The 14,312-nt window shown below is 50.7% G+C and overlaps 1 protein-coding gene and 1 long non-coding RNA gene across 2 annotated transcripts; both read right to left on the reverse strand.

The window, feature by feature from the left end:
* Positions 1-228: 228 nt before the first annotated feature.
* Positions 229-4,947, reverse strand: LOC149351749 (uncharacterized). The gene is made up of 3 exons (XM_089575637.1): positions 4,711-4,947; positions 1,441-1,701; positions 229-495 (listed from the first exon to the last, which is right to left on the reverse strand). Exons 1-3 carry the CDS (start codon positions 4,945-4,947, stop codon positions 229-231), a joined length of 765 nt encoding a protein of 254 aa, XP_089431763.1.
* A 4,230-nt stretch (positions 4,948-9,177) lies between these two features.
* LOC149351750 (uncharacterized) lies at positions 9,178-13,313 on the reverse strand. The gene is made up of 3 exons (XR_016289506.1): positions 12,995-13,313; positions 9,766-9,975; positions 9,178-9,265 (listed from the first exon to the last, which is right to left on the reverse strand). It is a non-coding gene; the product is annotated as an uncharacterized LOC149351750 (long non-coding RNA).
* Positions 13,314-14,312: the final 999 nt, after the last annotated feature.

Below are 14,312 nucleotides of genomic sequence, written 5' to 3' on the forward strand. Positions count from 1 at the left end.
AAGAAACACAATGACACGAACGAAACTGCCACTCGCTTCGTGCACAGCATTTTCCAGAGCGTCGAAGTCCCAAGCGTGTTTTAAGGGCAAGCGAAACGCCGAAATATAACAAGACAAATAATTGAAAATGCCTCTTTGTCCTATGCTCGAGCAGTGCGAGGCACTGCCCACATAGTGCACGGGCATCGGCCGCCGCTTCCGGTGCTGCTCGCATCCGGTAGACGCGGGTCACTCGGATCGCAACCCTCTCAGCGTCTTTTCGTACAAAACCCAGGCCGGAGATCCACTGGCTGCAAATGTGAAGAACAGCGGGAGGAGCGAGGCCATCTCGAGGGCCAGATGCTTGGCGGTCTGGCGGTCTGGAACCGCGGGCTTGCATGGCGTGCAGTGACTGTTCGAGCAGTCGCCTTCCAGCAGCAGGTCCGACCGCATCCATTCGGCAGCATCCATGGTAGCGTAAGCTGCTGGCTCGTGGTTCATGAAAAGTGAGCTACCCTGAAATTACCATATTCGCGAGCTTCAAATGTGGATGGAATGCATGCGCCAGGTGTCGTTACGAACATGAGACCCATAGAAAGGCCTAGCAAAATTGCGCAGACAGAATATGATGCAAGAGCAGCACTCCTCGCACAACGTAGGACTCGTTGAACAGGCGGCACTAGCTGTTGATGCGAAACACGTGGGCATTATGACGGTCAATGCCTCGCAAAGCGAGCGCTGCTACGGAAAAAAAAAACCTAGTGTTATTAAATGAACAGGTTATTCGCGTTTTTTCTCCTATAAAGCCGTGCCTCCTGTCCACTGTTGCTTAAAAATGGGATAAGGTGCACTGCTCTTCGAAAACTGGCACTCAAAGAGTAATAACAAATGTGGGAATACCTTCCAGGGAGGGTGTAATGTCTACGTTGCATGCTTTTCTGTCGATTTATAATTTCTATGGAGTGCGAATGCTGGCAATTGCATGCTATTACCAGCTGCAAAGTCAGTCGTTAAAAGTCATGAACGAATGTGGGGCTGTTTCTCGCAAGAAATCAGTTTCGCAGAGAAAGCCTTTACAGATGACTGCAGAATTAGTGCAGAAGAACAGAACGTACACGAGAGAAGAGACAACAGGAACTCATGTATGTTGTCTCATTTTCCACACGTGGTGTTTTTTGCGCTAGTTCTTTAGTCATAGAATTTCAACCAGCCAAACTTTATGAGGTGGCGAGCCTTTAGATTCAGTTGTTGTTGGGCTAGTCGGTATGCCACTAACTCAGAAGAACCAGCGCAAAAGGACAACAGGCAGGTCGCCCTCCTTTATTTTTATCCGTTGTCCTTTTGCGCCGGTTCTTCTGAGACCTTTAAGATGTTCTTCTGAGACATTTAATATTTGCTTTTTTTTTCTGCTAGTCTCGAGGAATGATGACTGTCTTTGGAAAGGAACTCATGGTTATTTACCTGTAATATAGCCTGTTTAGCCAGCAGGTCGTATTCCCAGGTGGTGCAGGGCACGACGCGGCCGCAAGCAGCTGCAGGACCAGCGGGCTCACGCAGTGCGCGGGGTTTGTACGAACCATCGCCTTCGAAAATCACAGCCAGCCCTTTCCATTCGGCAGCATTCATATTGCCAAAGGCTGGTGGCCAGTGGTCCTTGCATGCTACGCTACCCTGCGATGACCAGATGGTGAGGTGCAAATGGAGCTGACCTGCATTCACCAGCTGGTGCCAGGAACATGGGGAACCACAGTGGCAAGAATGTCCGGTGAAATTAAGCAGGATATTCGCCGACAAAGACGTCTGGAAACTGGAGCAACGCTTCGTTACGGCATAATCCTTGGCGGTAAGAGCACGCAATGTAAAAGGTGAAGGAACCTACCTCAAGCGTAATGCAGTGCCTCACACTGAAAGTTCTGCTGAGCAGAAGGTCCCCCCCGTTAAAGGAAGAGGTCCCCTATAGCTTTCGACATAAATCTGGTGTAATTAAAGCCGCTATCGTAAAATTTTGATACTGGTGTTATTTATTTAACAGGGTCCTGTGATATACGGCGGCTCGCGACTGCCTACACAGGGCACAGAGACCTATATGACATGTGTAGCTCGTTGGTTGCCCACTTTCTCCTGACCCGACACTGAGGTTATCTCGAGAGGTCTGAGCCTTAATTCTGGAGCTATGCGCTTTCATTAGTGTCACCGCACAACTTCGTCTTTCTGCGAGCGATGGATGGTTTGGATAAATACGCACCGCGTGGCCCTCCTCTCACTGTTAAGATATCCCGTCTCATCTCACTCTCATTCTTAACCCACATCTGCTGCTGTCAGTTCGGTTACAAAAGAGGCGTGCTGCTCCCTGGTTATGGAAACCACCGCCAAGCCGAAATCTCCGATCTTTACAACCTTTATGCTGCGCTGTGCTGTGCTGTGTGAGGACATGGCTTGAATCCTAGTGCAGGGCCATTTCAGCCTGCATTTTTCTAAAAGTGTGTCTATTATCTAGGTTCTGCGCTATGCACAGGCTGCCAAGCACCGCGGGTCAATGCTTGGCGCGAGCCGAAGGGCCCCGGTTAGGCCGTCGCCGCACGCCCACTGGCGCACCGCTGCGGCGAGCACTCCGTCTGCGAAGTGAGGAGAGCGGCTGGCCAGGGCTCTAAACAGCGCTCTAATTTCGGGAATAAGACCTTAATTGAGATCGTCCTGATATTAAGTTTAATATTTCCGAATCACCCCGTCCTAGGAAGCGCCGGAAGAACAATCTTGGCTGAGCGCACAGGGTTACACATACAATTGGCGCTGCCATCACACCGCTGCCATGACGCCGCTGCAGTAGTAAGGCTGTGATCTCTCGAGTAAGCGTGTGCTTCTGGCGCGACCCGGGACGCCGTGATTCGGAAATATTAAGTGTCATATGTAGAGGATATCAATAAACGTCATATTCCTGAAATTAGAGCCCTGTTCATTTGCTGCCCTCCACTCTCCTTCCTGCGGAGACTAGAGTGCGTGCCGCAACGGCGCACCAGTGGGCGCGCTGCGACTGCCTGACCGGGGCCCTTCGGCTCGCGCGAAGCTTCGACCCGTGGTGCTTGGCAGCTTGTGCATAGCGCAGAACCTAGATAATAGACACACTTTTAGGAAAATGTAGGCTGAAATGGCATTGCGCTGGGATTCGAGGTACGGCCTAAGCGCGTGGAAGAGCCTTGCAAAATCACAGCACATCATAAAGGTTGCGAAGATTTGATAACTCCGCTTAGTGGTAGTTTCCATTATCAAAGAGCGGCACGGCTCATGTTAAGCCAACTGACAAAATCAGATGTGGGCCAAAAATGAGAATTAGATGAGAACTGATATGTGAAGAGTGAGATCGGAACAAAGCGATGCGTATTTATCAAAAACCATCAATTCCCTGCAGAAAGACGAATGTGTGCAGTAACCTTGATGATAGCGCACGGCAGAAACCACAGAACCTATTAACACGCGTTGACATTCCATACAAACCTCAATTCTTCAGGCGAATCGTTTTAAGGGAACACACGCAGATGCAGGCTAGGGTCTAGTAGCGAACGTGACTATGCCATGTGCTGTGCTGTGACCAGCAGGGGGACTTGCTTATAAAGTGCACCCATATCCTGCGGCTGCCCGATATTTGAGAAATTTAAGACGATATTTGAGACTTAGTCGTGAAAGGTTGCTTTGAAGGAACGTCGAAGGAATCTCAGAAAAAACAATTCATGGCTTACTGCGGCCATTTCATGGAATGTATGACTGTTCCTGTCACCCGATGTGTTTGCATGGAAATTGCATTGTACCTGGATATACCCTCCCTAAAAAATCTATGAACCTAACCCTGACAGGGTGAAGTTAGCGGATCGAGTATACGTCGGGCCACTCATGCCCTCGCGCTCTCAATGCGACTTGCAACGCACGAGATGTGGCCGGACCTTCCTTCACAGTTTAGTTCGAGCCCGGTGGTGTTATAAAGTTGAGCCCAGGGCTGTGATTGCGAGAAGTGACGCTTTTGCAGTATACACCATGGGGCATTCAAGTCCCGTGAAGGGCAAGTCGCAGTAAAGTCGCTTCCGGCACGTTGCAAATCATACTGAGCGCGGCATATACATTCACGAACAAAATTCGACGTACAGCAATCTCTGACCACTGGCTATACGCTCACGAATATAAAGCTTTGACGAAATAATGACCCACGTCGATTTTTTTTTTTTTTTCAAGCGAAAGCTTCAATACGGGACCTCAGGCTTCAATCGTGAAAGAGGTCAAAGCATGAAAAAGAGAAAGTGAAATCGAATCAATATCCATGATTGGGAGTCGGAGTCGAACCCGCGGCTACGCGATCAGATCTCCTTTAAGGGCCGCTCAGCTAGGCTACTAGGCTATCGCCACAGCCAACACGCTCCGTGTTAAATTGCGCCACACTCTCGCGCTGTGCATTAGAGAGCGTCGTCTTCATCAACTTCGATCTGCTAGGTACCGCGGCACTGCCTGCTCAACGTCGTCTTCTACCTGGCACTAATCCGTCCTTTTGCTCCGATTCGAATGTAGTAGACATTCGCAGTAGTTTTCTCTCAGTATTTCTTGTGGACACCAGCATGGAAGGAACTGACGCAGGAGGTCTCCCGCGATAATCTTTCCGAACCTTCTTGATCAAACTACTACTAGCCGCTACGATGGCTGCGGTCTCTCCTTATGTTGGGCTTTGCGTACGCCTCTACATAGCCTTACCTTGAAGCTCGCGACGTGGCTGCCGAAGTCGGTGCGTGCCATGAGGGCGCGCACGAGGGCGACGAGCTGGAAGCGGCCGTGGTCGCCGAACGGCCCCTCGTCGAACGTCTCCGCCGCGTCCTCCAGCTGGTGTGGTCCCTGACGCTTGCCCGCGAAGTCAGCCGACTCCAACGCCGCGAGCACCTGGGTCTCCAAGGGTCTGAGCGTGCTGAGGCTACCCCGACTGGAAGAGAACATCCTTCCTGGTGGGCTGCGCATTCTGAAGTGCTGACGCTTCTTCATCTGAGCGAGAGCGCGTTGTCAAGGGGCCACGTCATGGCTAGAGCGCCGCTGCTCTTCTTCCTCATCTTCCTCTTCTTGCCGCTAGTGTCGGCCATTATTTCTAAGAGCAGGTAGTGTGGACGCCCGAACCGGCGTCAGTGTCTGTCTCGTATTCATTTGCTTCCGGCGCTCTTCTGTGCCTTGCACGCCAAACTTCTTTGATGCCTCCCTGCGCACGCGCTAGAGTGAAGGACTGGCATTGATTGGCAAACTTTCAGTCTGTAAAGACCTTGTGACAAAAGATGCACATCGCATGCATCATTGATTGCGACAGACTACTTGCACAACACCGTAAAGGAGTTGACCTCCCCGGAATGACTCTATGCCGTGTCTTGCTCAGGTACCCACAGAAATTATCGGAGCCCGGAGGACACGAAAAAGCTCATTTGTCTCGCAGCCTGGAGACGACGCCTGTCAGGGATTGATGCATCGTGCAGGTTGCGTATTGCGGAGTGCATAGCACCCTCCGCTTCGTGGCTGCATTCTTAAGGTGCGTGGAAATCGAGATTTTTCGTGGCTTGCGTATTCCGCGAAAACTTCATGCGCATACAACGATGTCACACCCGTCCTCTCCATGGAGTAGCTGGTGCACTCGTTTCTACACAACCGGCCTTTGCGCTGAATTCGGCGCTAGAATTAGGCCTAATGTCGCGATCGTTGCACCACTAAGTTTCTTGAATGATTCGTGCCGAAAACACGAGCTAAATATGAACTTCCTGTGAGGGGCTGCGTCGATAGCGTTGAAATCGTTGGACAAACTACGTTTCTGTAGGCGATCTGCTGCACTTTTTCTTAATGCCAAGGCGCTGAAGAAGAGAATGGATGAAACGGACTTACCTTTTAAGTAGAACGTAGTTTATGTGTTACCATAAATTCGTTTGCTTTTCCATTCCCCTCATCTAACCATGCCACTCCACGGTTCCTCTTCCTCATAGCAGCACACACAACACTTTCGAGGCGCCTACTTTTGGGTTTATGAATTTTACATCATTAAACACCTGCGCTATGAAGCGAAGTTTTTCGTGCTTGAAACTGTTGCGGTAACATTCGAATTACAAGTAGCACCTTTGAAAGATAGCTCGAAAAACGGGCGAAATTTGCGAGGCGTCGGAAAAAAGCATATCAGCAGGCGTTAATTGGCTCAGCCATTCAGCCCATGTACACAAGGTATGGGAAGCACCTACATCACCGAGGCAGTGCGATCGCACTAAATACCAGACCACTAACATCTATAGTGACTACAGCAAATCAATCCGCAAAATACAACGCAGACTGCTGGGAGCCCACCTGCATAACATTCTAAATGAATCCTATATCCGTAATCCGAACATTACAGTCACTCTGCGTTGGATACCTGGCCATGCTGGGATCGAGGGAAATGAGTTGGTTCGTCAACGGGCCCGTGAAATCATTTTCCGGCGCCTTCGATCTCCTTGTCAAATTCATCGTCAGTGGAAGACACCGCAACAAAGAAAATCGCTGAACACTACCAGACCATCAGGGAAAATCCTACAATTCTGCCAGATCCTGATTCCTTACTGGACACAGAACATGCACACGTCCTTCGTCTCCTCACCCCCTTAATTCTCTACAACTTCGGATTACGTGACACAGCTCACTGGCCCAGCTATCCAGAGATCAAGTCCGACAAGGAACACCTCCCCTGCTCATGTAACACTGCCATTATATCTACTTATTTCCCTAACCCTCCCTCTCCTTCCTGGAGTGCTTAGCTTCGCTCGGGCTCTTAAGACCATCAGCGGCTTTTGGCGGAGCAAGTGCTCTTCTTCACTGGGCCTTAGTGCTGGCCGAAATAAAGTCTTCTTTTCCTTTTCCTCCTCCTATGGAAAACAGAAGCTTAGCCTCACAAGAAGAGCCAGTACTCTTATGTAGGGGTGTATGAGTATGAAGATACTTTTTTCGAAACCGAATCAAACACGAATAGTCTAGCTACGGTACCGAAACTAATACGAATATAATTATTAAAGAAATAATTAAAGAATATTCGTACAAAAAGAATATTCTGCGTTCCTAAACAACTTGCCGCTAAACAATGCGTTTATCCCGTATTTCTGTACGTTTCGAAAAACTGAACACAAACCTTCAGATAGTATTTTCACTCTGGATATTCATTTCATGCGCCTCGGAAAATTACCGTCTGCTACTGACGACGACGGCGAACAGTCTAACGCCACATCTCAGTTCTCGAGAGGAACGAGAGTTGCGACCCATGGCCACGGATATCACGCATGAATGCAGGGTTTACCAAAATCTGCCGAACGCTGCCGCGTCGACTAGTTTTGGTAGCCGTACGATTTTAGCACCATGAACGCCGCCCCACGAATGGACGCCTACCGGTGACGAACGCAAGGATCAATCATGGCAGCACGTTCCGCGACGTCGGAGGAGGCCCTGTTTTTGAAAAAGCTGCCGAAGAAAACTGTAGCGTGCCCGGCTGTTTTCTTGTGTCTTATTCTAGAACCGTTCTAAAACATGAGATCGTTTCGAAAAATTTTGGAACGGGCTGTTTCACTCGTTCAATGAATCGAATAGGAGTACGATATTAGATTGGATGTTAGAAAATGACCAATTATCGCATACCCCTACTCTTAACAGAGATCATTCCTGTAGGCGTCACCGACCAGCTGCTATACTCGAGTGTCTATCACCGGTCAGTGAAGAGCGGAATAGAACCGGTACATAAAGGACAGGAGTACAACTCACTCACACACACACACACCACACAGATGCAATGCACTGCCCGGAGCAGACCAGGCACGGACAGGGAGAGGATTGGCTCATTAACATTCCGATACACTGAAACCAAGGCGACCACTGAGGAATGTTAATTTTTGCTTTACGGTGGTCTTTCTTAGGCGAGGACATTAACTGCTCATCCTTTCAGAGGGCAGACAACTTTACATTCAGCAGAATAAAGACCCTGGGGGGAGCTGAACTCACAACCTCCGAATTTGTGTATTGCAAAAGAACCGAAAGTTGGGCCAGTTGGTATTGATCCATCTTAAAAACGTAGCAGCACGAAAATACGAGGATAAAAAAGACACAGGTACGACAGGACATGCTTTTTTTGTCCTCGTTTTTTCGTGCTGGTACGTTTTCAAGTTGTGTATAGTGCTCAACAAAGTGAGCTATGGTGACTATCTGGCTATACTGGCTTCGCAGGTATACATTGTGTAGTCTTACGTTCACGATGCTCAGCCGCGCCACATCCGGGAATAACGATGGACATGCGTTAGGCCACATTCTCACAGCCTGTTTTTTCCGTTGCTCCGTCGCGCCCGAAGCTGACGCAGGGGGCTGTTTTTGGACGGCTTTCTCCTCGAAATTGGGCGGCCGTTGCCGCTGGGCCCTGCTCTACGTTTCCGTCGAGTGGCGGCGACGGAGCCCCGCCCCGCAGCGCGAGCTCGCTTCACGTGACACACGGCTTGCTTGCTACGACCGAGAGCTTTAGCTGGCGAGCGTGGCGGCTTCGGCGGCGGCGGCGGCGGCGATGCGTGAGAACGTGGGTGCGCAAGCACGGAGAAGAAAAAAGCTTTTTTTCTTAGTCGTGAGATGCACACGTCTTGCACCCCGTAAAGGGGCCCGCTGCCAAGGAAAAGAGAGCCGATGACTGTTTTATTTCACTTGGCAATGTATGCGATGTTCCAGCTAAAAGAGTCTCCGAATGAGATTTCGGTTTGTACATTAGAAAGAAACGCATTAGAAGAAAGGCGCAATCAATAGTCCAAGCGCTGCTTCCCCTGCTACTCTCTGCGCTTCGTAGGGAGGGTCGACAATGCACTGCTAGAAGATGCAGCCGCACCAGCCCGCCGACCCCTACCTTCATGGATATGCGATAGCTACTAGTGGCTACTTCGAGGCTAGAGTCCGGGTGGACGCAGTTTTAGTCCAGCGTCGTCACTTTCTAACTGTGCCCACTCATGATCCAGACAGAGAAGACTGCGACAATGCTGGTGGACAGCCGTTGTCGTGACAATACGGAAGTATTCCAAGGTGCAGCGTTTATTGTCGGCAACTCCAAAACCACGTAGCAGTATACTACAAGGGCGACCGTGCTCACAGCCAGTCACAGCGCGGAAACCAAGATGGAACCCCGTCGATGTGGCTTCCAATCAAAGCGGCTGCTGATGCCCTTTGAAGAATCGCGGCAGCGACACTGGTCCTCTTGATGCCTGCCCACGTGCAGCTGAGGTAGGCTTCCCGGATATAATTTCTATGGAGAGCGAATGCTGGGAATTACATGCTATTACCAGCTGCAAATTAAATAGTTAGGCATAAACGAATGTGGGGCTGTTTATGGCAAGAAATAAGTTTCGCAGAGAAAGCTTTTAGAGATGACGGCAAAATTAGTGCAGAAAAACAGAACGTACAAGAGACAAGCGACAACAGGAACTCTCGTGTTGTGCCTCGTTTTTCACACGTCCCGTTTTTTGCGCTTATTGTTTAGTCATAGAATTCAAACCAGCCAAACTTCATGAGGTGGCGAGCTTTTAGATACAGTTGTTGTTGGGCTAGTCGGTAAGCCATTAACTAAGAAGAAACAGCGCAAAAGGACAACGAGCAGGTCGTCCTCATTCATTCTTGTCCGTTTTCCTTTTGCGCTGGTTCTTCAGAGAACTTTAAGATGTTCTTCTGAAAGAAAGCTTTTAGATTTTTTTTTATTAGTCTCGAGGAATGGCGACAGTCTCAGGAAAGAAACTCATGGTTATTTACCTGTAATATAGCCTGTTTAGCTAGCAGGTCGTAGTCCCATGCGGTACAAGGTAACACGGGGCCGGAAGCAACTGCAGGAGCAGTGGGCTCACGCAGTGCACGGTGTTTGTACGAGCCGCCGCCTTCAAACAGCACAGCCGGCCCTTTCCATTCGGCAGCGTTCATGTTGTCAAACCCTGGTGGCCAGTGGTCCATGAATAGTGCGCTACCCTGCGATGACCAGATCGTGAGATGCAAATGGAGCTGACCTGCATTCACCTTCTGGTGCCAGGAACATGGGGAACCATTACGGGAAAAATGTCCTGTGAAATTAAGCACCATATTTCCCGACAAAAACGTCTGGAAACTGCAGCAGCGCTTCGTGTACAGCATAATCCCTGGCGGTAATAACACGTAACGTAAATATTGAGGGAATCCGCCTCTAGCGTAATATACTGCCTAACACTGCAAGCGCTGCTGAGCAGAAGATCACGTCGAATAAATGAATAGGTCAGCTGTAACTTACGATATAGATCTGGTGTAATTAAAACTGCTATCGTAAAGTTTTCATACTGGTGTTATTTAGTTACAGGGTCCTGTGACCTACGGCGGCTCGCGAGTGCCTACACAGGGCACAGCGACCTATACGACAGGCGTAGCTCGTTGGTGTCCCACTATCTCGCGACCCGACACTGTGGTTACATCGAGAGGTCTGAGACTTACTCCTGCAGCAGTGCGCTTTCATTAGGGTCACCGCACAACTTCGACTTCCTGCAAGGAATGAATGGTTTGGATAAATACGCACTGCAGGGCACTCATCCCACTCTTCGGGTATCACTTCTCATCTCACTCGCATTCTTGGCCCATATCTAGTGCTGTTAGTTGGCTACCCATGAAGCCCGCTGCTCCGTGGTTATGGAAACCACCAACAAGCCGAGTTTTCTAATCTTTACAACTTTTATGTTGTGCTGTGATTTCGCATGTCTTTTCCATGCGCATAAGAGATAACTTGAATCCGAGCGCAGTGCCATCACTCTCTACATCGTCCCAAAAGTGTGTCTATTGTCTAGGTTCCGCGCTATGAACAGGCTGCCAAGCACCGCGGGTCCATGCTTCGCGCGAGCCTAAGGGACCCGGTCATGCCGTCACCGCACACCCGCTGGTGCACAGTTGCGGCGAGCACTACATCTCCGCAGTGAGGAGAGCGGCTGGCCAAGGCTATAAGCAGCGCTATAATTTCGGCAATAAGACGTTTATTGAGATCGTCCTCATACAGCACTTAATATTTCCGAATAACCCTGTCCCAGTTCGCGCCGGAAGGACAGGCTTGGCTGCGCGCACAGGGTGACACATACAATGGGCACTGCCAGCATGCCGCTGCAGGAGTAAGGCTGTGATCTCTCGAGTAAACGTGTGCTTCTGGCGCGTCGCGGGACGCGGTGATTCGGAAATATTAAGTGTCATATGGAGAAGATATCAGTAAACGTCTTATTCTTGAAATTAGAGCCCTGTTTCATTGCGACCACCCCCTCTCCTCCCTGAGGAGGCTGAGTCCATGCCGCAACGGTGCACCAGTGGGCGTGCGGTGGCGGCCTGACCGGGCCCTTCGGCTCACGCGAAGGTTCAACCCAAGTTGCTTGGCAGCCTGTGCATAGCGCAGAACATAGAGAATAGACACACTTTCGGAACAGTGTAGACTGTCATGGCAGTGCGCTCGGACTCAAGGTATGTCCTAAGGCTTGCGAAATGACAGCAGAGCTTTAAGGTTGTGAAGGTTGGAGAACTCGGCTTTTGTTGGTGGCTTCCATAACTAAAGACCAGCACGCCTCATAGTAAGCCAACAGACAGGATCAGATGTGGGCCAAGAATGCGAGTGAGATGAGACGTGATATCCGAAGAGTGAGATGAGGGTCAAGAATGCGTATGCGGAGGTATGCGGTAAGCTTAATGAAAGCGCACCGCAGAAACCACAAAACCTATTCCCCGCAATGACACTGCATACGAGCCTCATATCTTGAGGCGAATGGATTTAAGAAAATAAAAGCAGATTCAGGCCAGGGTCTGTTACCCAGTATAACGGGGCCGTGTCCAACGCTTGGCTGTGCAGTGACCACTGGGGTGACGTGCTTATGATGTGCGCGCACATCATGCGGCAGCACGATATTTGAGACATTTGTGACGATATTTGAGACTGAGGGATGAGAGATTGCTTTCAAGGAACGCCGAAGGAGTCTCAGATAAAGCAACTGAAGGCTTACTGCTGCCATTTCATAGCACGTATCACTGCTCCTGCCACCCGATGTGTTATAAAATTTTCAGTATACCTGAATATATCTGCCCTAAAAATCGATGTGAAAGTGCCCACCGAACTGTAGCGGGGCGAAAATATCGGATCGCGTACACATCGTGCTACTCACGCCCTCTCGCGCTCAGTATGGCTTGCAATGCACCAGATGTGGCGGAGCTTTCTTCACAATGTAGTGCGAGCCCGGTGGTGTTGAAAAATTGTTCATCGAGCTGCGATTTTGAGAGGTGACGCTTTTGCAGTATGCGCCATAGGGCATTCAAGTCCGGTGAGGCGCGAGCAGCGGTAAAGTCGCTTCCAGCACGTTGCATGTCATACTGAGCGCGCCGTACACATTCATCAACAAAATCCGACGTGCAGCATTCTGTGACCACTGGATATAAGCTCACGAAAATAAAGCTTTGACGGAATACTGACCCACGTCGATTTTTTTTTTTTTAAGCGAAAGCTTCACTACGGGATTTCGGGCTTCAATCGTGAAAGAGGTCAAAGCATGAAAAAGAGAAAGTGAAATCGAATCAATATCCATAATTGGGAGTCGGAGTCGAACCCGTGGCTACGCGAACAGATCTCCTTTAGGGGCCGCTCAGCTAGACCACTAGGCTATCGCCGCAGCCAACACGCTGCGTGTTAAATGGCGCCTGATTATCGCGATGTGCATTGGAGAGCGTCGTCTTCATCAACTTCTCTCTGCTAGGTCCCGCCGCACTGTCTCCTCAACGTCGTCTTCTACGTAGCACAAATCCGTGCTTTCGCTCCGAATCGAATGTAGTAAGCATTGTCAGCAGTTTTCTCTCAGTATTTCGCGTGGACACATCCGCATGCATGGAATTGACGCACGAGATCTGCCGCGATAATCTTTCCGAACCTCCTTGCTACTAGACGCTACGATGGCTGAGGTAGCTACTTCCCGTGGGCTTGGCGTACGCCTCTACATAGCCTTACCTTGAAGTTTGCGACGTGGCTCTGACGTGGCTCGACGTGGCGACGTAGCTCGACGTGGCGCTCACGAGGGCGACGAGCTGGAATCGGCCGTGGTCTCCGAACGCCCCTCGTCGAAGTTCTACGCAGCGTCCTCCAGCTGGCCTGGCCCCTGAACCTTGCCCGCGAAGCCAGCTGACTCCAACGTCGCGAGCGCTTGGGTCTCCAAGGGTCAAAGCGAATGGAGGCTGCTCCGTCTAGACAGGAGCATCCTTCCTGGTGGGCTGCGCATTCTGAAGTGCTGACGCTTCTTCACCTGCGCGAGAGCGCGGTGTCACGGGGCCACGTCACGCTTAGCGCGGCGCTGCTCTTCTTCGTCGTTATCCCTTTCCTCCCACCGGTATCGGGCATTGGGCGCATTTGTTTTTGCAGCCCCGGAATACTTGCTGTCAGGTGTCGGCTTCCGTTCTGACACAGCGTCATGGTCACATGACCTACTTGCCAAAGGCCGCTGGCGGACTCTCCGCCAAAGCCGGGCTCCCCCTCGGATAGCAGACGACGCAACATCTGGCCAGCACGACGCCGAAGCAATGCCGTGCGCGCGATCATGATTCTGAGTCGATTTGAAGACCGTAGCGTCAGCTTAGCATAGGTGCATTACAGTACTCAGCTTCGGAGGTATGTTCGGCGCTACTGCTCGCGGCGCGCAGCATTTGTGCGGATAGCCTCCGCGCAAATGCTGACGACAAACGCTATAGCTGCTCAAGTATACGAGTGGTTCACCTGCGATGCTTTGAGGTAAGCGTGCAGACAGCATGTCGCAGAACAAGCGAACAAGAACCTCTTGACGCCACGCGGAAACATACGCGCTCGAAGCTCCGAATGCGTGTCCGTGTGTAATGCATTTCGAGAAAATAGAACGAAGATGCAAGAACAAAAAGTCTTACGATAGCTCAGAGAGCAGCTAGGGTGCTCATGTGAAGGTTTAACGCACGATATCGTCCTCAAGGAACACGAAAAGTGCGCAAAATGCACACAGTCTAACTCAACATGGCTGGTAGCGCGGCGCGCAGCTGTCGTCTGCTGGCTTCCCAGCAGCCCCATGTAGCCCGCGGACTGCCATACGCGAAAAACGAGCGTGTTGCTATGGCCATGCAGGTACCTTCCTGACTGGTAGGCGGAGCTTTCGGGCGGCCCGACAAAGACGAATACCGGACTCTTGTCCGCAAGTATAGTCCCGGACTGTCCGGGACTATCCTCGGCGGCGAATTAGCGTCCAAACCCAGACTGGGTCTCCTGGCTTGTATTCCGCGTTGCGTCTTCGTAGGTTGTAGCGTGTGGC

This window comes from Amblyomma mixtum, chromosome 3, assembly GCF_055824585.1.
Source record: "Amblyomma mixtum isolate Tamu chromosome 3, ASM5582458v1, whole genome shotgun sequence".
NCBI lineage: Eukaryota > Metazoa > Arthropoda > Arachnida > Ixodida > Ixodidae > Amblyomma > Amblyomma mixtum.